The sequence below is a fragment of the Centroberyx gerrardi genome, chromosome 10, assembly GCF_048128805.1.
Source record: "Centroberyx gerrardi isolate f3 chromosome 10, fCenGer3.hap1.cur.20231027, whole genome shotgun sequence".
Classification (NCBI taxonomy): domain Eukaryota; kingdom Metazoa; phylum Chordata; class Actinopteri; order Beryciformes; family Berycidae; genus Centroberyx; species Centroberyx gerrardi.
In genome coordinates this window covers 27108904-27136450 of record NC_136006.1, presented here as the reverse complement: position 1 = coordinate 27136450, position 27547 = coordinate 27108904, and the positions used below count along the sequence as shown (strand labels likewise).

At 42.4% G+C, this 27547-nt stretch overlaps 1 protein-coding gene across 2 annotated transcripts in view; it reads left to right on the top strand.

Annotated features, from left to right (window-relative positions):
• erbb4b (erb-b2 receptor tyrosine kinase 4b) overlaps positions 1-27547 on the top strand; it is a 336220-nt gene that overhangs the window by 233199 nt on the left and 75474 nt on the right. For both annotated transcript variants that reach the window (XM_078286220.1, XM_071923131.2), the window contains exons 8-14: positions 1-75; positions 902-1028; positions 2379-2452; positions 7516-7606; positions 9850-10049; positions 17268-17400; positions 25136-25229. The exon at positions 1-75 is cut by the window's left edge and continues 39 nt beyond it. In XM_078286220.1, the coding sequence (XP_078142346.1) occupies positions 1-75; positions 902-1028; positions 2379-2452; positions 7516-7606; positions 9850-10049; positions 17268-17400; positions 25136-25229 (794 nt within the window). The remainder of the gene's footprint in view (positions 76-901; positions 1029-2378; positions 2453-7515; positions 7607-9849; positions 10050-17267; positions 17401-25135; positions 25230-27547) is intronic.

Sequence of the window (27547 nt, the reverse complement as noted above, 5' to 3'; positions counted from 1 at the left end):
GCCCCAGTAACAAGATGGAGGTGGAGAAGAACCGCGTCAAGACGTGCATTTCCTGTACCGACATCTGTCCTAAAGGTAAACCACAGGCAGATCTACAGAACTAGAGTAACTTTCCATACTGTCTAAGTATTTAGCCCATGCCCCATTTATTATGGCATTTATGAACTCATTGATGCAAATGATTAGTGATAATCAGTGATAATCCAATGCTGTTGGAAATATTGTTGGTCAAATCAAGAGGCCATCTCTATCTTAAAGCTGCGACATATAGCATTTTAACAACAATAAATCATTACCACATTAATTTTGAGACATTAGTATAATTACCATAAACCAACAAGAGAAGTTTGGCAGCCTCTACCGGCCTCTATACTGAATTTTATATTGTGTGCCACTGGGTCAGATTTGGCAGGAAATCTACTGAATTGCTTTATGGCACAAATGAATTTTGCTTTATGGCACAAAACAGGAAGAGGGTGCTGTTCTTCCCGTGCGAATGGAGCTAAAGCTTTCTGTTTCTGGCAATGACAGATGGTAGAAGGAGTGAAATGCAGATGGAAAAATCACATCCAACATGTTTATCCTCCTCAATAAAGGCAAAGATGCCAGGGAGGGGGGACAGGAGGCAACAGGGTTTATGGGAAATCTGGTCTTAACACTAGCACTAACAGTTCCACTGACATGAGCTAGAGGGCCACCAATGATCTTGACCATGGTCTCATTTGTTTAGAGTAATTATAAGATATCACAATTAATTTGACAATGATGTATTGATGCTTAAAAATGCTACACATAGCTCCTTAAAATCTGCTATGTTTCAACTTGTCTAAATCTCTAGGGCATTTAATTAAACTAATGTGATTTGATGTTTTACTAAACTGTGTGTGTGTGTGTGTTCCAGCCTGCGATGGCATCGGCACAGCCAGCCTGCAGTCAGCCCAGACAGTGGACTCCAGCAACATCGACAAGTTTGTCAACTGCACCAAAATTAACGGCAACCTGGTCTTCCTCATCACCGGAATCAAAGGGTGAGAGTGGATTTGGAAAATAGGCAACTACTCAAGACACTGGGAGAAAGTGACATTTTTAGTGAGCAGAACACACAAAAAAGTCAGAAATCGCTAATATTTTAGCGTAAAATAAATCCCTAATGACATTTCTAGTTTCAGCAACATTTTTGTACCTCAGCTCGACCCATTCAGCACGGGTCCCGTCGGCATAAATGTCAACACCTGAGAAATATTGTTACTGCGAGATGTGTTTTTCACTTATTCCACTGTTAATGTAAATTGCCCCGGATAAGAGCATCAGCTAAAAGCCTGAATATGAAATATAAGCATGGTGGTAAGTGGATGAATGAACATGATGATGGCAAACGGGGTGAGTACGCCAAAAGTGACTTGAGAGTATGAGCGGTGCCGGTATAGACGCTGATAAGTGGGGTAAATTACTTTAAGGAGGGTATAGTGGTGGTGCTGGGGGATAAGTGTGGCATGTGAGAGTGTAGATTAGTGTAGATGGTGATTTTGTGGACTCAGAACTAAGCAAAAAATGTATGTATGTAAACTACCATTTCCAAATACTTGAGTGTACTTGGTTTATCGTTGCAAGAGAAGAAAGAAGACAGATCGCATGCCGCTTTCTGGTGTCTTTTACATTTTTTTTGTATTCAAAACATATGAGTGGTCTCTTTGACTCTACAATGCCCAAGTAATGGTGAATGTCCACTGGCAGTGAAATTCCCACGTGAAGTTACGCCCTTCCATTCATTTGAACAGGTGTAGAAATTGTTGAAGAAAGTCAACTCTTTTTGTATATTTCTGCCGTCTGGAGCGAGCGTTGACAAATGGAACACCTGGTGTCCGTCTGAGTGACATCTGCTCATGAAATATCCCCATCCAACTTCCGCCTGTTTTACCCATCATGGAGGAGAAACTGATCCTCGCCATCTCCAGTTTATCTATGATGCATCTCTTTTTTGAGCGCAGGGACAAATTAAAACGTGCAGCCGCATGGAAGAAAGTCTCCAAAATTGCGGGAGTGTATGGTGGGAGATTTACTTGCATGCATTTATAGTCTAACAGTCAATCGGTATTTTATTTAGTAGGCAACTCTACTATGAAAGCAAAACCCGCAGCCACTTCCACGCCCAAAAGGCGGCCAATATTTTCCAAGCGTAGTGTTGTCAAGTATCGGGAGCATTGTTAGTGGACATTCTCGGTAAGGCCGTGAAACCCCTCAGGCAAGACCCACAGCTCATTGTTCATTGCTTTTAAGAAAATCCATTGCACTTCTCCTTTATTTATGCAGCATAAAATGCAAATGCACCGCAAAATCCTCTTTCCCCGGTCATATTCATTGTCCATTATCGTCCACAGGGATGTCTATCACAACATTGAAGCCTTGGACCCAGAGAAGCTCAACGTGTTCCGCACCGTTCGGGAGATCACAGGTGGGTAATGTCAACGGGAAAATGTATAATGAGCAAGTATTTCCCATACAGTACAATGTGTGCAAAACAGCCTCAAACAAATAAAAAAGTACTGGACCTCAATTAAGAACAAACTCATTAGCATGGAGTTTGTCTGTTCACAATAAATTATGCTTTATGATTTTATGTCCCTCATCAAATTTGCATTAACCCTTATCCCTTCACTTGCACTTGAGTGACATATAGAGTGTGTGTGTGTGTGTGTGTGTGTGTGCATGTATTCTGTGTGTGTCGGGGTCTTTCCTTGCTTGACTGTATCTCCTTGAATGTGATGTCTTGTGCCTGCTGGTGTGTGCATGCATGTGCGCTGTATATGTGTGTATGATGGTGCGTGTGTACATGCATGTGCTTGTGTGTGTGCGTGTTTGTTCGAACCCGCCTGAGACCGTCCACACCAAGGCCAGACATTGCAGCATAAGATGAATATGAGATGAGTCTTCCCATCTCCTCTCTCTCTCTCTCTGCCGCTCCCTTGGGGAGTCCCTAGCCTCGAGTCCCGCACACCCAGCTCTCCCTTCACGCACCATGAAGAAAAGATCCAAAACATGTGGTGCGGATCCTCATTCCTCCAGCTCCCCGCCCCCCATCCCCACCACCACCACCGCTGAGCCGCATGTATACTGTCATCCATCCGACCGAACCATATGACACTGCCATCAGACAGAATCCTTGTATCTCCAATGTGTCAGTTCCTCATTTTTTAGATTTTTTTTTATTCTTCACATTTTTGAGTTTTCATAAGCCCCAGGCTTATGAAACATCGCCCCCTTTTCACCTGGCGTTAACACGCATCTCTTATCAGGATTGGCTCTACAGTAGATCTGATGTAGCTGGATTTACACCTGGATAATAAAATGCCAAAATGGACAATAAAATGCCATTTTGCCATCCAGATTGGCAATATTTCCGTCCTTTAAAATTGACAGTAAACGCCTTGTCTGGCTTGTTCCACATCCATGGGTAATGGCAATGGATTTTTGACAAGTATGTTACTATCAGAGCTGCCTTATGCCTGTTTGTTTTGCATGCTTGCTGGTTGGATCAGTGCACTAAAGTTTCTGTGGTTGCTGTATGTGGATTAGCGACACTTCTGAAGATGGTTTGGATGACTGGATCTTTTACGGGATTTTACGCATTTTTTTGAGCTATTCGATTGCAACCCGATCACCCAAGATAAGGTTAAAGGGGGTCTTACTAAAGTACATAAAGAATAATGCAAATTCACCCATCGGGAATCGCTCAAAGTGGACTTGCGAGTTTTTTTTGCGGCGAGTGCTGGCAGGGCGAGAGCTGGCGGTGGGGACAGAAACCTGCCAAGCCCCGCGGAGTCAGAGATGCGTATCGGGCCCCAGCTTGTCACCTCTCACAGCTGTCAGGGAGAACGTGACTTCCCCCCGCCGAGCCGTCAACCTGCCTCCGCGACCCCGGGGTTACGACTCGGCAGTGCTATAGCTTTCAAATGAGCTGTGTAGGAGGACAGCTCGCATCCTACATACCAGCACCCCCCCCCCCCCCCCCCCCCCCCTCTCTCTCCCTCTCTCCCATTCATTCCTCTCTCTCTCTCTGGGTCGGTCCGTCTCTCTGCGAGCTCTCTGCGCCAGCATCTCTTTGAAAACATATCACCAGGTCAGGTCCGTCCAGAGAGTGGGCGATCAACCCAAGCAATTTAGCATAAGTGGGTTTCTCAGCATTGTGACTTGGGCTGTAATCATCGCCGCTTTAACACTCTTAACCCTTGGTTGTGTGCCCATGGCGTCCTTCTCTAAGAGGCTCCACACTGTAATTTGCCATCTCCATCGGTGCGCCGGTAATGCGGCTCTCGGCAGAACCTGAACTCCGTCTAAATGATCTTTTCACTTTGCTTTCGCTGCCCAAAGCCACTGTATCAGAGAGAGAGAGAGGGAGGGCAGAGGAAGGCAGAGAGAGGAAAATTGACAGAAGAAGAGTGAGGCAAGGTTGAATGAGATTTTTTTTCCATCGCACATCTGCCAAGACGGTGCTCTCGGAGGAGCTCGTACTTGAGTCAGTGTGTTTTCCATACTGTATACGTACTGTACATATATCTCTGGGTTGTTTCAGCACATCCCTCCTGTCAACCCTGTCATATGAATTATGGTGCTCTATGGTGTGTGGTGGGTTAAAGAGCAAAGCCTTTCCTCCCACATCACAGCAGTTTTTGACTTTGAAAGCACAGTTTCAGCCTCAAAATTGCAACTTAGAGGCTTAATAGTGATTTTGGTGTGACTTCATGAAAATCAAAATGACGAGAAAAACAAGTCAAAGTCATGACCACCAACCCTTTCGGATTCCAAATGATCTTTGGTAGGCTTTAAATATAAAGGAGGGACAACACAGACCAAGGTTTATAGCTTTTAAAAAAAATCAAGTAAGCAAAAACAGGAATAGGCCATACTGCAGAGAAAAACAATTTTATCTAAGGGTATTTTTAAGAGAACAGTAAGTCTGCCAATATCTTTAAAAGCTCTGAAAAAGAGCATTGGCAACAATTCAGCAACACGCGGAAGCTGTGCAGTCTTCTCGCTGTTCTTCATGGCAGGGATGATGAACTTGGAGCTGTCAGTCTTTCTGGACTTCTCGTTGTTTCGGGCCTGGATTCCTTTTGTTCTCTTCCTTGAGGAATATATTAGACTAAACTAAACATGAGTAGACTAAGCATGAGTAGTGTATATTTAAAAGTATATGCACATCTTTTGGTCAAAGTTAGAATGAAATTATGGAGAGAATCATTAAGAAACACAGAAATAAGACTCAGAGTCATTATCAATACATGACAAACATTGTCTGGTGATGATTGTAATTGCCTATTTCTTTGTTAACATTAGACACATAAAATAGCCTCTTCAAAGACATTCTGCTAACCCTTGTACACACAGTTGTAGCTTAGCACGGGCAGGTGTGCAGCAGGCAGCAGCTTGTTACCTCCATTAGGAAGAACCCCCTCCCCCACCCCCGCCCCAACCTCATTCCAGTCAAAGCAAGCAGCTTGGCCCCTTAAGGAGCCCTATGGTGGAGCTGTGAGGTTCCCCACCGCTGCTGGTTTTGTCATTAAGGCAATTAGTGTCATCCGCTACAATGCTAACGATTCTATAGTGTGTTGCAGCTTCAGGGCTAATAAGCCCTCAGCATCCTAAACTATACACAACATGGGGGGCTGACATTTTTACTGTCTAAGAAGACATGACATAAACAAGCTGGAGAATCAAATCAGAACTGCTATTGCTATTACCCATATGAAAAACAATTATAGCAATCATATAATCAATTTTAGGATACTATAGAAATGTCACAGCAGTCCCTAGGTATAATAGAGCTATTGTAACTGTAGTCCCTATAGAAAGTAATAGGAATAATATAGGAATTATACTGCATTCCTACATTACATAGGAATGATATTACATTATGGACACCATTCCCATTACCTCAACATCATTATACTAATGCAGTGGTGATGGGAATGACATCCATTGTCATGCCTATATTGATCCCTAGACTGGAATAGGAATATTACAGGAATATTATAGTGACACCATAGGAGATAAAAACACCATAAAGCACAATAAGGTCACTATAAACTCATTATTGAGTACCGCAGACACACTATATGACCTTAATATTAGAAGAAGCATTGTTTACTGTCACAGCGACCTCTAATCATATTGAATTTGTTTTGTGTATTTCCACATATTTTCGCTGTAATTATTGCTCTCTCTTGTAGCAGCATCAATAGCTTGAGTGTGAGCATGTGCGCCTCGGAAGTTCAGCTCGCGTTCATCTTTACGAGCCTCGTCTGTGTGATCCCTCACAATTGCCTGAGCTTTTTTTTTTTTCTCATCAAACACTGTTAATAAGCGTTCGCTCGGACCCCGCTACTGCTCAGCTGGGACCGAAACTAACAAACAAAATGATGTCCGCCAAACGATAAAGGCCCCGCAGAAGGTTATCGCCCTCTTGTCAACGAGTCACGAGCGCCGTTCTTCTCCGCAGCTCCGCACGCCTCCACCCATCATCCCTCCCCCCAGCCAAACAGAATGACGCATCCTGTGGGAGGGGAAACGCACATGCTAATATTACAGAGCCGGATACTTTTCATTAGTTGGAGAGGGCACCAGACTGCCCGCCACACCCTCAACCCTTTTCTCCTCCTCATCATCATCATGAAGGCAATCAAATATCAGCTGAAATTCATCCTTGAGTGTATGCGCTGTCATTTTTTTCCTTTAACGTTAAAGCAATTTTTTGTTATACTTGTCTTCATGAGTACCTGCACTTCCCTCACCTCCACCTTCCTCCTCTTCCTCTCCTCCGGTGTCATCACCTCATCTAACCGTTTTGTTTGTCCTCTGCTGCCGGCTTGGGGATCGTACACCCCCCCCCCCGCTCCTCTGCTAAATATTTCATCTTTCTGAATCCATTATTGAAAATCCTAAATGAGCCACAGCCGTCCTCTCAGCTATTCATTTAATCTCCTAAATGATTCAACAGCACAGAGGCAGATAAAGGAAATGCAAAAATATTGATATATCAAACATTACACTCGTCGTCATAGCTGGCTCAAAACTTCTCAGTGGAGTTGCTGTGCCTACCACTATGGATATGTAGCTATCCTACACACACTGTTTGTGATTGATGTTGGATTGGGACCACAGGCAATAACCATCGCAAAAGCCATTGAATAAAAGTGTTTTGAATGCGGGGCTGCCAACTTGGGTCCTTTGTTTGAAGGACACACACACACACACACACACACACACATACATACAGAGAGAGATTCCTTGCTTTATAGTATGATGGTGCCTGGGCTGATAATGACATGTGTTTTGGTGTGGTTTCTCCGGTCCTGGAACGTTGTTAATTTCAGAGAGATGCCAATTCTCTCTGCTCTTTTCATTCTTGTCTCTGTGTGCAATAGAGGATGTTATGATGGACAGCTGAGTCTAGCCTGTCAGAACTAGTGACTCATTATAATGTGTCTGTGTGTGTGTGTATGTCCCCGGTCCATTCAGGCTTCCTGAACATCCAGTCTTGGCCCGACAACATGACAGACTTGAGTGTTTTCTCCAACCTGGCAACTATTGGGGGAAGAGCGCTGTACAGGTACACGCCAAGCACAATCCTTCACCACCTTGACAACCATTCATAACATAATTTCTTTGCTGTAATTTGATAATTGCAGCACTTGGCAATTTATAAGCCAATTCTGTCATTGTTCTTGTAGTAGAGCATAGAGAATAGTGGAGCCCAGTGCCTGTGAAGGAAGGGTGTTAGGGTCAAAAAGCTGATTATCACATTTTATGTTTGGTTTTACTTTCTAAAATCAATCTTCATTGAAACTAGAGAGTGTTGGGGGTTAGAGGGTCAGACTGATAATGTAATAACTTCTGGGTAATGTACTAACTTGTAAAAATGTATTAAAATGCCCCTCTAAATGACATCACAACGTCACAAATGTAATGAAAATTGTTAATGTAATATAATCATCTAATATAAACATCTTCAGACTGATATTGTAATATTTTTTTAAATGTAATACATTATCACTTTAAGTGATACTTACTACCTTATAACGGGTGGACATTTTTTGTTAATTATTGCAATATCAATGTGATAATACTATTGCATTATCTGGCATTTCAGATTTACAAGGTCTCTCTTGTGAATGAGACCCCGTGTCTCAATGAGATTACCTGTCTAAATAAAGGTTTAATAATAATAATAATAAAATTTCACTTCATTAACATATTTTAACACATTTTCCACCCATTTAGAGGGATATTTGACTACATTTTGAAACATTATTACATTATCATTCAGTCAATACATTATCAGTTGCTACAGCATGGCTTTCTCTTCATTGGGAGTTCAAGAAATATGGAAAGACAGGTTAGCCCAAACTACAGTATAGTGCACTGACAGGGACTTTTCAACCCAGGACTGTAAAATCGGCTGAATGTATGGGTAGAATCACTGTAGGTCAGTCACATATAGTTCACATATCCAACTGGATAATAAGCTGATGAAATAATATTCTAGTAGGTTGTCACTGGTCACTGAACATGCACGTTAATCACTACTACTCATAATACTGATGTAGAGGTGAGGGGAATGACATCCATTATCACGCTTGTACCTATTCTTAACCTTAACCTAATTCTAATTCTAACCTTAACCCTAAAACCAAGTCCTAACCTTAAAATAGCCCCTTGAAGTAGGGAGGACTGGCCAAAATGACCTCATTTCACAAAAATGTCCTCATTCTTAAGGTTTAAAACTCAAGTTGGTTCTCACAAAGATAAAAGTACAGGAACACACAGACACTGTCATCGAAATCACTTTAACATCATTTCCAAAATAATTTTTAATTAATCAATTTTAGTTTCATTTAGACATGCGACAACCTACTGTTAGCGTGTAGTGGAAAGAGTGTGACGTGGCGAGAAAAGTCCATGTTTGCAAATGTGATGGAGCGTACACACTCCCCCACACACACTACTTTCCACCATCCCGTCCCACACAAGCACACTGCAAACAAGATGCAGTCATTAAGCCCTTCCATGCCTCAAGTGTACATGAGTGTGTAGCAGCACAGAGCCTGTATCAATAGTTGAGGTTCCATCCAAGTATATTAGCTGACACCAAAATACAACAGGCCCAAAACTAAGCAGTTCTTGAAAGGCTTTATTTTTTTCTGCAACAATTCAAAAGCTTGCTTAAAATTGGCTGTGACAGTTGGATGGAAACATAGCGAGTGTCTGTGCAGTTGATAGAGCAATGCAGACAGTGGGGTGTGTTTGTTTGTGTGTGTGTGTGTGTGTGTGTGTACGTGTCATCCACCTACAGATGGAAACAGCAGGCCGCAGTACAAATTACAGCCTGCCACCCACCCCTGCCCCGTGCTTGATCCTGCATACACTCTGTCTGTCTGACGGCTCTGACACCTCCCTGGCCTCCTGTCAGTCCTCAGCTGTACAAGTGGGGGGATGGCAGGTAGCAAAGAAAAGAAAGAAAGAGACAAAGCTCGAATAAACGAGGGATGAGACAAGATGAGGATGATCAAGGACAAGAGGGGGAGGGATTCAGAAAGGGAAAGTAGGAAGGGAATGCGGGAAGATAAGAAAAGGGAGAAAGCATGCAATAGATATCGATATAGATCAAATTAAATAAAACTTAATTGATCCCTCTTCCACCTCCTCCCTCTCCTCTCATCTCCCTTCTCTTCCTCTCTGTCGACCTTTCTTTCGTTCTCTCTCCTCCCCCTACCCTTTCCTCTGGTCTCCACCACCCTCCTTCTTCTCTCCGGCCCCCTCTCCCTCTCTCCTCCTCCTCCTCCTCCTCCTCAGCGGGATCTCCCTGCTGGTGTTGAAGCAACAGGGCATCTCGTCGCTGCAGCTCCAGTCTCTGAGTGAGATCAGCGCCGGCAACGTCCACATCGCCGAGAACAGCCAGCTCTGCTACTACAACACCGTCAACTGGACCAGCCTGTTTCGGACCGCAAATCAGAAGGTTCTGATCCGCAACAACCGAAGCCCGCAGGAGTGCTGTAAGTCCACGCCAGAGTCACCAAAACCACCAATTAGCCTTATCCCTTGACAGTGGCCAAATCCTTACACCTTGCAGATTCCTGTTGAGAAGCTAAATATGAAATTTCATTTCTGGATTAAAGCCCTAACCCTAACCCTGCAGCTCCAGTATTTATCTCTCCAATACCATCACCAAGATAGTTCTGCTTCTGTTGTTTCTAGCCTTGGGAGACTTGTTGACATTCACAAATACAGACTGAAAAGATCATGGAAAACTATGTGAGATTTCTTTCAGCCTGGATCAGAGCGATAAGCAGGAGACACTAATAGCATGACAGGATTTGGGGGTGTTAACCTGACACAAAAACATTGGCACTTACTCATCAACTTTAGATAAAAGCTTCCACCAATCGACTATTGAATCACTGGCAATGCTTCAAAACCAAGTAGTTCATTCTGAGGGAAAAGATTGTCTGCTACTGCAGGCAGTTTGGTATTATTTTCTGGGAAAGCTGCACACCAACTTTTTTTTGTAACTTTTTCACTTTGCTCCTGGCGAACGCAACACCCACCCCGAACATAATACCCAGACATCTTGTAGATTAGACACGAATGTGAAGAATTGAACCAACTGTACAGTGTTAGACTTTGCTGGGAAGCACAAATCTGCCCTAAATCTGAACTCAAATGAGAACACCTATTCTAACACAGGGCACAGACACAGTAGGTTTTCAATTCACGATGCCAATGCCCCTATACATGCAAATGCCTACAGTGTAACTGAGTCAAAGTGGTACATAAATTGGACAAGGAGGTATTGTGAGGTTTCTAGGGAGTAGTTGCTATTGGATCAGAACCTCAGACCTCCAAAATGTCAAAAACCAGCCTTATTTTTAGTTTGAAGGCCATGCATCCTTTGAAATGTACACAATGGATTTTGAAGGTTATATCATTTTCTCAACCTACAGTGGACCACGCATTCCTCCGGTTTGAATAAAAATATCAAAGTCACCAAAATTGCAGTAAGAAGTTTTTCACCTAACAACAGCAAAGCATGACATTTCTTGAACACTTTTACCGGATTTTGTCTTCACTTTTACCCTAAATGATCCTATGTGGAGCGAGACAGTCACATGGCCTCTCTACTCGCTACAAGTTATTCTCTCTCTTGTCTTGTCAGTGGAAGTTATTATCTCTCTCATTTCTAAAGAAAACTGAAAAAAACTAAAATAATTTCTCCCGTAATTACACTAATTAACCAACAGAACCATGCAATGAATCTACGGTTTGGCCAGATGAAATTAGGCAAATAACTGAAGTGATGAGACAAAAATTGTGTTTCTAAAAATGGGAGATCTTGTATTATATCATTGCCACAAGTATTAGGACATTATTCATTTATGTATTATGTTCATTAATGAGCCAGTATTTGCATTATTGAGTTGGCCCTTCTTCGCTGTTCTTGTGCCCTTTTCCCCTGGGCAACTCCTTAGTGTTGCGCCTGCACACACACACACACACACACACACACACACACACACACACACACACACACACAGACACGCACACATACACACTTCACTGACTTTGAAGACTTGGAGTGAGACTCAAGAGTCACACACAGCTCTCCTTGACCGTGGCTCCGCATGTGTGCATCAGTGTGTGTGTGTGTGTGCGGCTACACCTGACTGAGCCTAGCAGGGACTGGGAACTGGGAAAGGGCAGGTCTCACACCCCTGCAGGAAGAGAAGGACAGTGGGGAAGGTGTGTGTGTTTGGTTATTTATGTGTGTGCATGCACATATTTGCATAATTGTGCATGTGGTCCTATATGGTTGAGTGGTTGTGCTACTTGTATTGAAGCTACACTCAGAAAAAGTAGAGTTCTTCAAGGTTTCTTTGGTTAGGCTAGAAGGTCTATATAGAACTGCAACGACTCAAAGAACCCTCTTATTTGTTAAAAAAAAAACCAAAAAAAAAACAACAACAACCGATAAATCAGAATAAGGAGCCCAGGACACCCATGAGACCATGGATCCCAATTTGATAAGATTTTGTCCCGGAAAACCACATAGAATGATTTTTGCTGATTTAGTATTCAATTATAAAACTGTCAACACTGTACGTGTATGTGCAGAGCTGGAGAAGGTCACAAGAAAAGGTTACAGCGACTGGAGTGAAGGGAACATCCATGATGTTGATCCATAATGTTAGCTAATGTAAGCAGTCAGCTACTTCATGCTGTTAACATTTATCACCAAACCAACAAGTTTGAATTGTGTAACTTGTAGCCAAGGCAACCAGTTTTAAGGTAACAGTTTTAACCAGCTAGTGTTAGCTAGAAGTCACAGCTAACACAAACAATTTGACTGTCAAAAATGCACCACTAAGGATATGAAGCCTAATCTTAGCATATTACTAATGTTTGAATTGTGTAACTTATAGCCAAGGCAACCAGTTTTAACAGTAGTAGTTGTAACCAGCCAGTTTTATTCAGCTAGTTAGCTAGAAAGACACAGCTAGCATAAACAAATTGACCGTCAAAAATGCACCACTAAGGATATGAAGCATAATGTTACATATTACTAATATTAAACATAGGCTAGAGGCTGTTAATGCTGACAATAAGAATACTGCCCAGTTGGTTTGGAGATACATATAACACCCAACTTTGAGAACCACTGCTTAATAGTAGCAAATACTGTAGGGCTAACAAACCATTTTCTTCTAATATATCACACCTGTTTTGTTAAGAGTGTATAGGCGAGGTGGAGGGCAGTTTGTTGTGCTGTGAAGATCATCACTAAGAACCCCCCCTCCCCCTTCTGTTGCGCTGACCCCCCCCCGCCACGGCCCAAAAAGGTGGACAGGGATCATCTCCCCCAGCTGCCTGCCTACACTCATTAGCCTTTTCAATGGACGCCCTGCTTGGCGTTCAGTGCTGCCTTTGATAGAGGAAAGAGGGGAGCGGAGGGAGGAGGCAGCACTAGAGTCCCATCTACGCCACGGCCCTCACCTCCTTTCATCTGCTCACCATCGCCACGCTCCACAGACGGCTTGTTGTTTGTTTGTTCATTCATTCTTTTTGTTTCGTTTCATGTACTCTTTTGTTTATTATTTTATTCATTCTCTCTTTAGTACTCTCTCTCTCTCTCTCTCTCTCTCTCTGTTTGTGTCTTTCCTTGTGTCGGTTTTGTTTCTTTCTTCCTCCTCTCTCCTTCCTCTTCTGTTCTTACATTCATTTTCCCTCTTTTGTGTTTCTTCCTTTTTCTTTTGTTTATTGTTTATCTGAATTTCTTTTGTCATTCATTCACTTCCATGCTCCCCATTCATTCTCCATTATTTATTCTTTCTTTCTTGCTTGCTTGCTTGTGTGGGTATGATGCAAGAGTGTGATTGGTGCTGTCCAATGCTTCTTTCTTTCTTTTTCTTTCTTTCTTCCTTCTTTCTTTCTTTCTTTCTTTCTCTCTTTCTTTCTTTCTTTCTTTCTTCCTTCCTCTGATGCATAAATGTCGTCATCATCATCATCATCATCAGCATCCGCTCCTGTCTCCCATGGGACTCAAAGGGGTCAGAAACTTCTCAATTCAGCATCTTTTGGATCTTGCTGTATGGTTAAAGAACCATCCCAACTCCTCCTCCCTTGTTTGTTCCTTTCCTTTTTCCTCTCTCCCTCTCTCCCTCCCTCTCCTCATCTTTCCCTCTGCCTGGTCAGCTTACCTACAGCGCTGTAAACCCAACAGAGGTGCTTTTGTCTCTCGCGAAAGGCACCGCTTTCGTGCTCTGCTCTTACGAGGACTACTCGTTTTCTGTCCTCTCTCTATATCTGCATCCCTCTCTTTCTTTCTGTCTGAATTTTTAAGCATGCCGGACATGACTGTGGCTGCAACACAGGCATGCCCCCTGGCTTACATCTGGCCAGGACCTCAAAGACGGCAGGGGACCGTTCACAACTGTGTTCATAGTGATGGAGCAGAGAAGAGGAGAGGAGAGAAGAGGATGGCTTCACAGAGAAGTAGAGCGGCGTACAGGCTGTTTCAAATCTGCCAACGAGGGGGAAATCACTTCAGACGCATATGGGATGATAACTGCTCCCAACGGATCTGCAGTGCTCTCACCATGTTACTTCAACACTATCACTTTGTCACCATAATGCTTTCAGATACAGCAACCTTTGGAGAACACAGGGCTGAGGGAGGACAAAAGAGAGAGCGCTACTGGCAGAGACATCTAGACTCAAAGAGAGAGCAGGACATATAGTACATCTAATGGAGTGTTATGGTGCAATATGAACTCTGCCTGCTGTACATGAGAGACAGAGAGGCAGAAACAGAGAAAACAGCATACAATATTGTCTATAACCTGAATGCAATACAAAGCAAATCCAAACCGACCATTTCCAAGCTTGTATTCATATGAATCAAAGGTGTCTTTTATTGAATCTTTTATCATAGCTTTGTATAACTATCCAGACAGCCAGCAACAGGAGTTGTGGAATTTGCATACACACACATTTGCATGTACAGGTGTGTGTATATTAGGGTTCGATCGATATGGGTTTTTGAAAGCCTATACCGATATGTTTGGATTGAAGCAAATAAAAAATATTTGGTGCCAATATTCAATATCTATATATTTGCATTGCGTTGTGATGGCAAAAAAATCCCCAAAATTGCAAGTATTCAGTGTTTCAGAGTGTGTTGAGAGGCAGAGATGCAGCCCAGCCAGCCAAAGCCTTAAGTAGAGATGATGAAGTTTCGGGTTGATTTTCCACTTTCGCCTTTGTAAGTCTACATTAAACAAATCATTAAGTCTGCATGGCATCTGCAGGTGCTGTCTGGGTCCCACTAGTGCTTCGTCACTGTTGTCTCAGCATTATTGTAATGAAGCAGCACAGCTGCCTCCTTTGCCATCTCCACAGTGGGTGTATACACACACACACATACACAGCACATGAATAGAAACCATACACGTGCGTATAGGACACATGCCCACACACACACACACACACACAAGTATACACACCGCTCACCTCCCTGCATGCCTGTCTTCAACACTGCCTCTCCAGTCCTCTCTCCATGACAGTAGGCATGCAACCTGTATTCCTTCCTGTAGTCCGATTACTATATAGGGCTTAAACAGATGTGTCTGCACCTAATGTATGCAGAACGATACAGAGGAGTTCTTCTCACTTGTCAATACTGTGCACGATTCATCTGACCATTTCGTTATATGTAAAATAAGGCTTAAAATCTCCAAACTGTATCCGCTCCAACAGTGATTACGTCACGGCACACACAAGCAAGAGCTTGGCGTTAAATAGAAGTTTCATGCTATGCTATATAAATAGTCTCTGCCCGCAGAAAGTGAACAATCAAAACATCAGGGAGAACATCTTCTAAACAGCATAGTGATGATTTAGATACTACTTTAATACTATGAATATTGATTGAATTCAGTATTGAATTTTATATACATTCAATACTCACCAAATGTGTTCTGCACACTGAAATTCAATTTCAATGTCACTACCAGAGAGCCTGTACACCTGTGGACTGGAATAGCTAAAAGAAGAAGAAGAGGAGTGATTGGAATAGACAGAGCGTCAGTCTGGCTCTTGACAGTGGGCTGCAACAGTCGGAGTCAAACAGCTGGAAACATTCAATAACATCAAACAGACTGCCATGTCTTGAACTGGATCACAGTCCACCTAAACTGGTTAGCAAAACTGGTGCCAGGAGTGAAATATGGAACCATTTCCTTTATAGAGCTGCCAAAGACGGACACCCAACCAACATCAAAACCCCAGTGCAAAGGTTGCTACAGAGCTGTCCAAATCAAGTGTGTTAACACATTGCTTGATGGTATTTCTTGTTTGTCATGGTATCGTAGTAGTATCACATTTTTAGATATCACACTAATTGTTGATATCGAAGTCAAAATTCTAGTATCGTGACACTACAACAACAGTAAAAGTGCCCAGAGAAAGCTGGACTCACCAATGAACCTCTGAATCTCTTCATCACCTCCACACCCCCCAGCCACTAAGAAGAAGAAGAAGAAGAAGGTGTATTTAACTCCTCAACACTGAAAAAGATTACTCAAGCTGCCATATGGAGCTTCCATGGTGTGAAATTACTTAGTGCAGCTTTAAAGAATATGCGAATAAGTTTCCAAACAAAGCAACAAAACCCTAGTATGAGATTTCTGATAATATAAACCCTTAAATATGGTGACATACACTATACATACTTATGCTAGGCTGCACTGTCATTCAGTGTGTCTGTGCATTACACAGCAAGGCTCAAGTTATTTGCCCTTTCTCTTACTCCAATCATTCCTGGCGGTGTACAACTCACATAAGTCATTATAAGGAAATCCTGAAGAATCGTCTCAAAGTAAAGTTCTTAATAAGAGTTTTCCACGGGGAGTAGCTCGTACCCAGGTGTGGTCGTGAGGCTCATGGTATTATGCATCTCCAACAAAGAGATTTGAAATACTGTATGCACAACGAGGCAGGCATTATCTATTCCTGGTGGCGCACACAGACCGCTCTATTAGCATTTGACAAGGTATCTCTCACTTTCTGATGGATAAGGGTGGTTGAAGGTTGAAGAGATGGCTGATTGATTGGCCTCAAACAAACTCGGGAAAAGGTTGTTTTCAATTACTAATTTAAGCCCTCTCTGGACGGCCATGGAAGGTCTGGCGGTCAGTACAGTAATTATTACCTCAGGACCCCAGGAGCTTTATCCCGTCCAGAAATGAACATCTCAGTTATTTTCTCTGGCCGTCCTGGTTAAAATTCCCTACTGTATTTTGAGTTAACTTTGACTCCTTATGGTCATTTTAATCCCATCCGGATCTAGATTACAAGGGTCATATAGCCAGTGTAGAGCAGCATCCCTCTTTACAAACTGAAGAGAATTTTACTGGACTATTAGGTGACTTGTGTTTTTGCACATGCACCCGTTTCACACTGTTTGTAAATGGCTGTGATTATTTTGCCAAATTTTTTTGGCATTGTGCGGAATAAGCCTTTGACTTTTTCCACTTCACCCGAGAGTTCATTCCCTGCATCTACACTAACTGAGTCTTCAGAGTGCAACGGCATGCTTATAAATTAATGTTATCTTTTTGCTCATATGCTGTCTTTCTGTTTGTGTGTGTGTGTGTGTGTGTGTGTGTGTGTGTGTGTGTGTGTGTGTGTGCGTGTGTGTGTGTGTGTGTATTGAGCAGCCACGGAGCATATGGTGTGTGACCCGCTGTGTTCGGACACGGGGTGCTGGGGTCCCGGCCCTGACCAGTGCCTCTCCTGTCGATACTTCAGCCGTGGACGCACTTGCGTGGATACCTGCAACCTTTATGAAGGGTGAGTTGCATGCACACACACACACATACACACACACAGGCAGACATGTTAATGTGCACACACACACTGTCTCTGGCAGGCTGACTGCATCGAGATGGATGGGTGGATAGATGGATGGTTGGATAACACACTACCATTGTTCATCATTCATATACGATGTAATAAAATATTATGGAACGTTGTCTCAACCTCCATGTTGTGAAATTGATTAAAGCTGCACTAGGCATGATTAATGTAAACCTGTTTTATCAACATAAATCAGAGAAGAGTGTCCCATCCCCACTAATTGAGACCCTGTATATTCACCCTATTTGCCCAAATTAATTTCAAGTGTTGGGTATGGTCATTGGCAAGAAATCTTATCAAAATTTAAGAGCAAAAGATAAAACTTTCTCCTAAACAGCAGTGACCTCCATCCAAAGTAAGCTGAATTCACCAACAGTGGCTGAACTTGCCAATTTGTTTTTTGTTTCTTTTAAGCCCTACAATTGCCACCTCTACTAGCCACTGAGAAGCAGAAAGTTAGGTCCGAGGAGTGCACAGTTTACTGCTATCACATTACATATTTATTTTCTGGGTAATGAAGTCCTTCAAACTTCAAAACATTCACTCTCCCGCTGCCGCATGCGGCCGCAAATGTGTGAACTTGCCTAGTGCAGCTTTAATAACGACATTGTAAAGCACTTGTAATGTCACATATCCAACTTGTATGTGTGCGATGTTGATTATGCTGAGAATGTAATTACAGTGACACGGGTATGCACTTTATTGATATCATCCAAAATCAATGAAAGTGTCGCTCTTTGGACATGTTGGTTATAATTCTTGGATTGATAGGACTTAATACCTCAGACTAATGCTTGGTAACTTTTATTTTTAGACTTTTAGCTATCAGTTGCTATTGCTTTATAAATGTGTATGGAATAGTGGGTATCTTTATAATGTACCTTAAACACGCCAATAGACTCACTCATCACACCAAAAATGAAATAAAAAGATTGCTCAGCCCCAGACAGTTTTCCAAATGATGAACTTGTCAAGGAACCTTTCAAGATCTTCCTCAGAGAGTAGACAATGCAGCAGTTTTTCAGATTGACCCACATTTAAAAATGAATAGGACTATAGAAAGACCTGTGCAGTTCATGCATTGCAGTGCATTTTCCTGAAGGGAAAAGAAAGCATAATTTTGAGAAGTATTCAATAATGTTACCTTTGTCATCTTTCCCTGAGTCAGGATGATTTCATTTCAAAGATCACCATGTTCCTTCCTTGCCCTCCCGGTCCCTCGGCAGCATTGAGCACGGTCAATCACATGCCTCGGAGATACAGCAGCAGTAATAGGGAATGCTTCTCAAGACTCTATGATAACCGATGAGTGCTTTCCGCGTGATGAATGAGGTTAGGGCAAACTGTGTATACTACATCTCACCCGGCAATCAGCGCAGGAAAAAAAAAACACACCACTGGGTCAATGCCAAGGGGAAATCAAATGGACTGTTTCCATTGGCGTACATGCACGCACAAATCCAAACATACGCTCCTCAAGGGGGTAGCCTACTTTTTCCTCCAGTAAAAGTTCAGTTTTGCTGCCTTCTGATCATATTCAGCACGCTGAGCCAGACACACCTGTGAGTGAACCTCTCCTGGTGCATCGTCTGCAGAGGTAGCAGTTTGAAGTGGGCTACAGAAGAAAAGACCACACATTAATAGGAGCTTCAGAATAATCTATACATCAATTATGACCGCCACGTTGAACACTTTCTTTTTGCTTTCTACAGTACTGTTACAACCTATGTTATAGTATTTGGTTTAATGGTTTTGCTTTCTCTTCATTGTTTTTTTTTTTGGTTTGTTCATAATGATGACCCTCTGTTTTCCCTCTTATTGTATAAAAGCCTGTGTAGTGGTACGGAGAAAGGTTTGCAGGCTGTTTTAACTTTTTGAACACATCTTGAGTTTACCTTCAGGCTAGTTTTTTACCATCTTACCCTCACCGTGATGGATAGTAGCTACATTGTGCTCTGCATGTGTTTTTACCACGGTGCTATTGCTACAGCGCCTGGGGATCAAGAGGGAAATCCAGGTCATTCAGTCAGCGGGAGACACTTCACTCCTCTAGACCTGTACACTCAAACTACATCGCAGTGTACAGCACTCAACATTTGGTCTGACTCGTATGGAGTTAAACATTTAGTAATGTAGCAAGAGGCTTTACTGTGCTTTGAAAGTAATCAATACCGTAAAATAGATTCACATGTAACCAGTGCAGGGAGACTCAAATTTAGGTGATATAATCTCTACGTTTAGCAGAACCTTTGCAGCAGCATTCTGGATAAGCTTCAGGAGAGAGAGGGACTATTGAGTGAGGCTGGTGTGAAGGGAGTTACAATAATCTAATTAAGGAGAAATTAAAGCATGAATGACCTCATCCAAGTCAGCTGTGGACAGGAAAGGTTTAGTTTTCAAATAATCCTCAGGTGGAGGATTGCATTGCAGGTTGTGCGTTGGTATGATTGTACCTGCTCATCAAACGTTAAACTGCAATCAAAGAACACCCAAAGTCTCTTAGTTACAGGTTTCAAGTGTGAAGCTAAGGTTCCTAGTTTACTGTGGATAACATTTAAGAGTCAGGGGGACTGAAAAGAACAATTTCAGATTTGATGTTTAGTTGTAGGAAGTTCTTGGACACGCAGCTCTCAATGTCTAAAAGGCATCAAAACAATTGGGGTCACTCGACTTTAAAGGGACGTATAGCTTGGTGTCATCTGCATAACAATGGAGGGACACATCAAGTTTGTGGATACATGACCGAGAGGGAGCATGTGCAAGAATAAGATGGAGCCTAGAATAGAGCCCTGAGGATTGTTTCCAAAGACAATGATGATGTCCCATGACAGAGTGTAACACGTTCTTTGAAACACATTTAATATTAAAAAATATACAAGAATTTATAAAAATCTATTGAAATAGGTGGTATTCTTTGCACTGCTGTGAATTGTTTATGAAAAAATAGAGTCCGCACACTAGATAATGCTCACATGAACATTTATTGGTATACCACCATGTGACATTAAGGGCGCAAGCCCTTCATCAGACATGAAACAAATGCAGAGACACACCTTACAAATACCCGTCTCCAGGGGTCACCTGACAGGTCATGTGATTACAAGATGGTGAACCAAAAAGAAAAAAAAATACATAAAATAGTGAGCCCTGTAAGTACAAATAATATGTACAATGAACCCTGTGAGTATAATAAATATGTACAATATATTCTAAACCACCTAAATATGCCATAACAGAATCATCAGGTAAATAAACCGTCATACTTTATAGCATATAGAGAGGAGAAAAATATGCTCAGCACGTAGTAAAACATATAATGCATAGTAAAAGTGCACAATATAGTCCCCAGAAAATACACCATATATACACATATGTGCACACAAAAATTGAACAAAGCTCCATAGTACACTTCAAAAAGATACACTTATCTGTCAGGTCAAAGACCTTGCACAGTGCCTAGAGCTTAATCAGAACAACTTGAATATCACATGACTAGAGCATCAGGTATTAACCATCATAATGTAATGCAATAACAAGAAGAAAACAGAAGAAGGAAAATCTAACCTAACTAATTTAGAGGTGCCTCTGCTAATCTAAAAAGGTGGTAATATTAAATGGCAATGAAACAATACCACAGCAATGGAGAGACAGAGCAGAAAAAGTATATAACCCACAAGCTGAAGATATAATGTCAACATCAACATCAGAGCAATCATAATATCACCTCCACGACGGGGATGTTTAACCAGTTTGATGCCCAAATATCTGAGAGAAGAAACGTTGTGAGCTTGTGTGAAATGCACTGCCACTGAGCTTCTAATGTCATGGTTTCGAATGTTGGATCTGTGCTCAGAAATTCTTGTTTTTAGCGGTCTGGTAGTTTTTCCGATGTAGGCCAGGCCGCATGGGCATTTGAGCATATAGATCACATTATTGGTGTTGCATGTTATAACACCCTTGATGTTGAAAGGTTTTCCAGTTCGTGGGTGATTGAAAGTAGTGGCTTTGTGTGTGAAACTGCATTGTGGGCAGTTACCACATCTGTAATTGCCGTGAGGAATCGTCTGTAAAATAATGGAGCTGGGTCAGTGGTGGAAGGTGGGCTCTCACCAGCAGGTTTCTCAGATTGGGTGGTCTCTTGTAGACAATATGAGGTTGTGTGGTTAAACATTGATTAAGCGCTGGGTCAGATTCTATAATGTGCCAGTGTTTTCGAATGATAGATTGAAATTCCCTGCCAAGGGGTGAATACTGGATTATACAATTGACTCTGGACTCCAGTATCCAGTATTCAGTGTCTACAAGAGACCACCCAATCTGAGAAACCTGCTGGTGAGAGCCCACCTTCCACCACTGACCCAGCCCCATTTTTTACAGACTATTCCTCACGGCAATTACAGATGTGGTAACTGCCCACAATGCAGTTTCACACACAAAGCCACTACTTGGCGCTGTAGGCTACTTCTGTCCAGCACCTAGTATTCATCACGTTTGGATGTGCGTGCTTTTGTAACCTTTTTGCGTGAATCGTTTTTGAAACATGCAATTGATCAAAAGGAGGTGGTAATGCCGCAAAAAACGCCAGCCCATCTCAGCCCACACTGTCACACTAACCATGCCGTTTTACGACTAACCCCGTAGGTGTTTTGCCTTGCAGAGTGTCCGGTAAGTTCAGTGCCCCTACTTGTTGTTCGCCGACCGCCTTCGGAGAGGAATGGCGAGGACCCGAAGGTGCCGTCAGGGCAGGGGGGCTAGGCGTGTCACTGCGTGTCACAGTCACTGCTTGCGCACGGGGCCACGCCCTGCCTACCTGTCCGCCTGCACACCAGCACCACCGGCACCATCAGTACTACTGACCCATCACCCACTTAACACAGGCCTTCACTTTCACAGGACACCACCCCGCCCCCACCCCCCTCGAGCATGCCAGCACCCTGTCTGTTTCAAATCACTGATGTCATGTGAAAACCTCTCCTTTATTTTTAAGATTATTTTTGGAATTTTTGCCTTTACTTGACATTGACAGTAGAGAGACGCAGGAAAAACCCAGGACATCACAGGCTTATGAAACTCTCACTGGAACTCAAAATGCATGGTCATCAAGCTAAAAACAAGGCTGTCAAGTCACTTAGTCCCTGAAACACATTTTGGAAATACAAGGTTTTCACCCGACAGTGACACTATGTCTGGCCTTGCTTTATCTACATAGTAGAGTGAGGATTTATTGTGTTATAGTGCATGATTCAAAATGCAGTTTGCATAATCGTGTCTTTCTAGGCTCATTCAAAATTCAGATATATGCCAAAATTGATTTAATGTGATGCAATCTAGTGTTAATGTGCTTCAAAACTGATTACATTTTACCATTAAATTATATTCATCCAGTTTCCAAACCCAGGTTGACCTTACATAATTCTAAGGTTCTATCTCTGTTTTGGCCCTCTGAAAAAGTCCATAGGGTTTTGACAGTTTGCTGGTAGTTGTCTTGAGAAATAAAGGGAAAGCAGAACATAGTAGGACATAAAATCATGCAGTGGCTTGAGTCATATCCTGCAGTGGGACCCCTCACCTACACTAGCACAGGCTATACCGTTTAAACCAGCACACACCCAGACAACAGTTTACCTCCCCTGCTGCCTGGTGGGCTTTACACAGGCCAGATAAAGCATAATTAATCCTAATTTGATTTAGATCCCACTGGGTCGTCAACAATGTTTTTTTTTTTTCTATTACAGAGAAGGACCATACTGTTCTCCCTCACTGTCCCACAGAGAAGTACCCCAAAAAAGCCCATTCGCTTTGTCCTGTAGTGACAAAGGCAAAGTGCCAACACAGTCACACTGTGGTCAGATTTAATGACTTTCCAAGGCCACACTGGCGCCTTACTATTATTAGGGGATTGCAGAAAAGGAATAACAAGCCACTTAATTTAATTGATTTTTGAAAACGTTGAACCCCTCCCAGTTACAGTGCCTTTTATTTGAGTCGACCCACAGAGCGACGGTATCAATACTACAACGAGCTAATTAGCTACAATGCTTGGGGGTGTAACAGGAGTTAAATGGGGTGTGTGTGTGTCTGTGTGTGTTTCTGTCACTTCTCACTGATGCTATGACTACATCTGCTGACCTTGAGCGCCAAAATAAGCATTGGGAGGAACACATCCCCGTCACCTCCACACTGCACCCACCGCTGCCATCGCTGGGAATATCCACTCCTTAGTTTTGATTTGTCGATTTGCTCATACCAGCAGATTGAGAAAGACAAATCTATCCGCTATAGATTCATTCTTCTCTCCCTCTATCCCTCTTTCTCTCTCCACCGCTGTGGAAATGGCGTCCGCAACCGTGAATTGATTCAGACATTATCGATTCAGAAAGATCATTCGCGCACTCTCACTCAGTTTTGCAAAAACAAAGCCCTAATAGAGTGGCTTCTGGAAAATGAAATGCTGTTGAGAAGATTGTAGACTGTGTCGAGTATTGTGCTGATATTCTATTGATCAGTGTGTGATCATTGTTTTACTCTATTTCTGTCATATTCTATGTATGTATTTATTGATTGCTTAACAATAATACCAGTGTTTTTTTTCAAGTTTGTGCCAGTGGTCTAGACCCTTCTTCTTTACATTATACCTGCTAGTGTCGACACACAGTAACCATAGTTGGAGATATCGGGGCTCGTTTTCCTCCCTACAGAAGGAGCCATTTGCCGCTATTCATTTTTGTCTGAAAAACAACTTCCACACACTTGAAAATTGCCCCAGCTAGATAATCCATCACAGTAAACATGAAGCCTTAATTTGGTTTTGTCAAAGTTTCTGTGTTATCGTTATTTCATTGTGCCCGAGTTGTGCGTTTCATATCAGTGTGCACATTACGTTACAAAATAATCCCTCAAAACATGTTGCCTTGCAAACGTTCTTGTTACATCCATGTCTTATTATTTGTTAGCCAGGACAGCAGTAAATTTCAAGCTAGGTTTGACACTGTGAAGTTTGTATTTTAAAAATGACGAAAAATCTTATTGCATATGGCATGCATTGCAAGATGACTAGTAAATGGGCTATAACTCTAAATGACATTGGTATTCTCCTCATTAAAGCTGCACTAGGCAATTTCATGTGTTGGCAGTGAGAGATAACTTAGAATTTGTAGGATTTCAATACCCAGAAATCCTGTGACTTGACATCAGTAAATGTCTTCTTCTTAGTGTCTGGTGACCATAACAGACACCAAAATATCAATAACAATAATTTGGACCACACTTTGTCATCTAGGCTGAAAGGATGGGCGTGTTTTTACATAAAAACCTTTGAACTGAAAGAGTTAAATGACTCGATCAGAAGGAATGAGGGTCATCACAGCCTTGATCTTCGCCCTTTTGGCTCCGCTCGTATCCACAATCTCAGCAGATGCTAACACATCTTGTTAAAAGTGCGCTCACAGGAGGATGAATGTGGATTATTACGGTTTGAGCGAGTGCGGGTGGCACCCACGTGGATCTATAATACTCCAGTAGCTCCGGATCGCCTCGGGCCACAAAGCCGTCATACCATCCTATCTCACAAATATTGTTTTTCCTTCCCTCCTCTTGTCTCTTATCCCTCTTCTCCGTCTCTCTTTACCCCACCCGCATCCCTCCCTCCCTCTTCCCCCACCTCTCTCAGGGACATGCGGGAGTACGCCAACGGGTCGGTGTGTGTGGAGTGCGACGCCCAGTGCGAGCGCGCCGACGATGACTCTTTGACCTGCCACGGCCCGGTAAGCTTCCCCTAAGAGACGGAGGGAGAGAGAGAGAGAGATAGGGAGACGAGACTCGGCCATTGACTTTCAGGACACGTACAGCGCAGTTAAGAGACCCCGCTCCCTCCGCTGCATGCCCTCAGAATACAGACAAAGAAGAAGGGAGTTTGAGGAGCTTGTTAGGGATTTTCGCTTTTATCTCGTTGCTAAATGGGGAATAGCGCCCAATATACAGAGGAATACACCATGGTATTTTTACAGCGTTGAAACATGAACTGCTCTCTCGTTGTCTCTCTTAAAGTGAGGAGCCACAGAGCCAAGTCTCTAATCTGTGATATTGTACTGATGTACAGCCTGGAGCCGCTGTGCTGACAGCGGATAGCAGACTAACTTACCAGACTGCCTTTGTAAATCAATGGGAAGTTTGTGTGAACTCTTATATCTAAATGAGGTTTATATTATTGAAACGCCATCGTCTACAGAGAACAATATGTGCCTTTATGTCCACAAAAGTGGCCTAGGTGCTATTAGAGTCATAGTAAACATCACAGAAGAACCTGAAATTCAAAACTAAAATTCAGCTCAAACTGGTGAGTTATTGTTTGTTGTTGTGGAGCCCCCCAAAGGAAGGTGTTGAAGGCCAGAGCATTGCTCCGCTCACCACAAACTGAAATGACTTGGAGCTACAGACATGGCCTACGGTCGTCCTTAGACTATGATTAATTGCATTTGCAGTCAAAGTGTGCCTTCCAGCTCCGCCATTGATTATGTCTCATGTTCCAACTCAAAGGGAAAACTGAGGGAAAACTGATTTAGCTAAGCTCAGCATTATTTTTTAGTGCGTATTTGCGGAGTGTATGTATTCAGTACATGTGTGTCTGAGTGTGTGTGTGTGTGTGTGTGTGTATGATTCCGGTTTGCTTTTCATGTCAACCATCAACCGCTCGTACTGGGATAGCCGTTTTTTTGACTAAGAGTAATTGCTCAATATTGTGGTTTTCCCACAAGATGAGTTTTCACACTCCAAACAAACTTTTTGGATTGCACTAGCTCTTAGAGAAGGCTGGCAGCTTCTTGTGAGATTGTTTGGTAGCAGCTGTACATTAGAAAAAAAGCCAAAGCGGAGCCAAACAAAATCCCTGACCTTCAGTCCGTCAGCCTCCTCTGCACACTGCACCCAGGGCCACACGAGGGCCGTGACCCCGCGCTTTCCCTTAAAATCTTATCTTGCTTTTTGATAGACAGGGATGATTTGCGACAGATGCGAGCCACTGGGGCCCCGCTGTCTCGTGTGTCCCATCACACCCTGTCAGGCTGGGCAGTGGATTTCTCACTCAGTGTAGTTTAGAACTGTGGAACATGATTTCTTTCTCTAAAGCCGCTGTAGTGTGTGTGTGAGTGCGTGTGTGTGTGAAGGAAAGGCCAAAGTAAGCACATCCAGGTTCTTGGGTTTCAATAGGGAATGTGTTCGTTGTTGTTAAGGGAGATTAGCTGGAGCGGGGTTTGATTACCTTGGCTCACAGCGCTGCAATCGGCTTTTTTAGACAAGAAATGGGGAGACAGCAGGGTGTTATTTCTATAATAAACTATGGATATAAGGCGGAAAACCTATAGCTTACTTACTGTTTGAGAAAATGAAATGAAATAAATAATCAAATCTAAAATGGACATTCCCTGTAGAAATTATATTCACATCATAATTACGTTTTTTGCGAATAATGCACATTTAGTAGATTTATAAGTTGGAAAAACGTATCCTTTAAGTTATTCTCCCTCCAGCTAGTGTATGGACAGAGCACATCTATAAACACTGTCCTACACATACTGAGCATCGCAGTTGTTTTCACTATAGCTGTAAAAAGAAAACTGCAAATCCTATAATTTGAACACTGACCAATCAACTTTCTGAATATTCTTCTTTTCACAAAATATAGTACAAACAGTCAGGCAATAGAACAATAACTTACAGGGAAAGAGATGCAGCCATTTGTAATATAAGGTAATACTGCTTGGATACAAGAACAATGAGCTATACCAATACAGAGAGAAAAAATAATAAAGATACAAAAAGAAAAGTAACAAAACTTTAATTCTATGATCTATAATAATACTATGTAGAGCAGACATAAGTTAATAAATAAACAATTAAATAATATAAATGTATTAAAAGTGAACAAAAGCAAAAAATTAACAAAAAAATTCAAAAGTGGAGATGCAATCAGTCAACCAGAGGTTTCGGGAGGAATAATACCATAATGGTGTAATAGCTTTTTTGCTTTATTTTATCCTGTACCAGAGAGAGCAATTTAAGGAGGGATTTCAGTTCTGGTACAAAG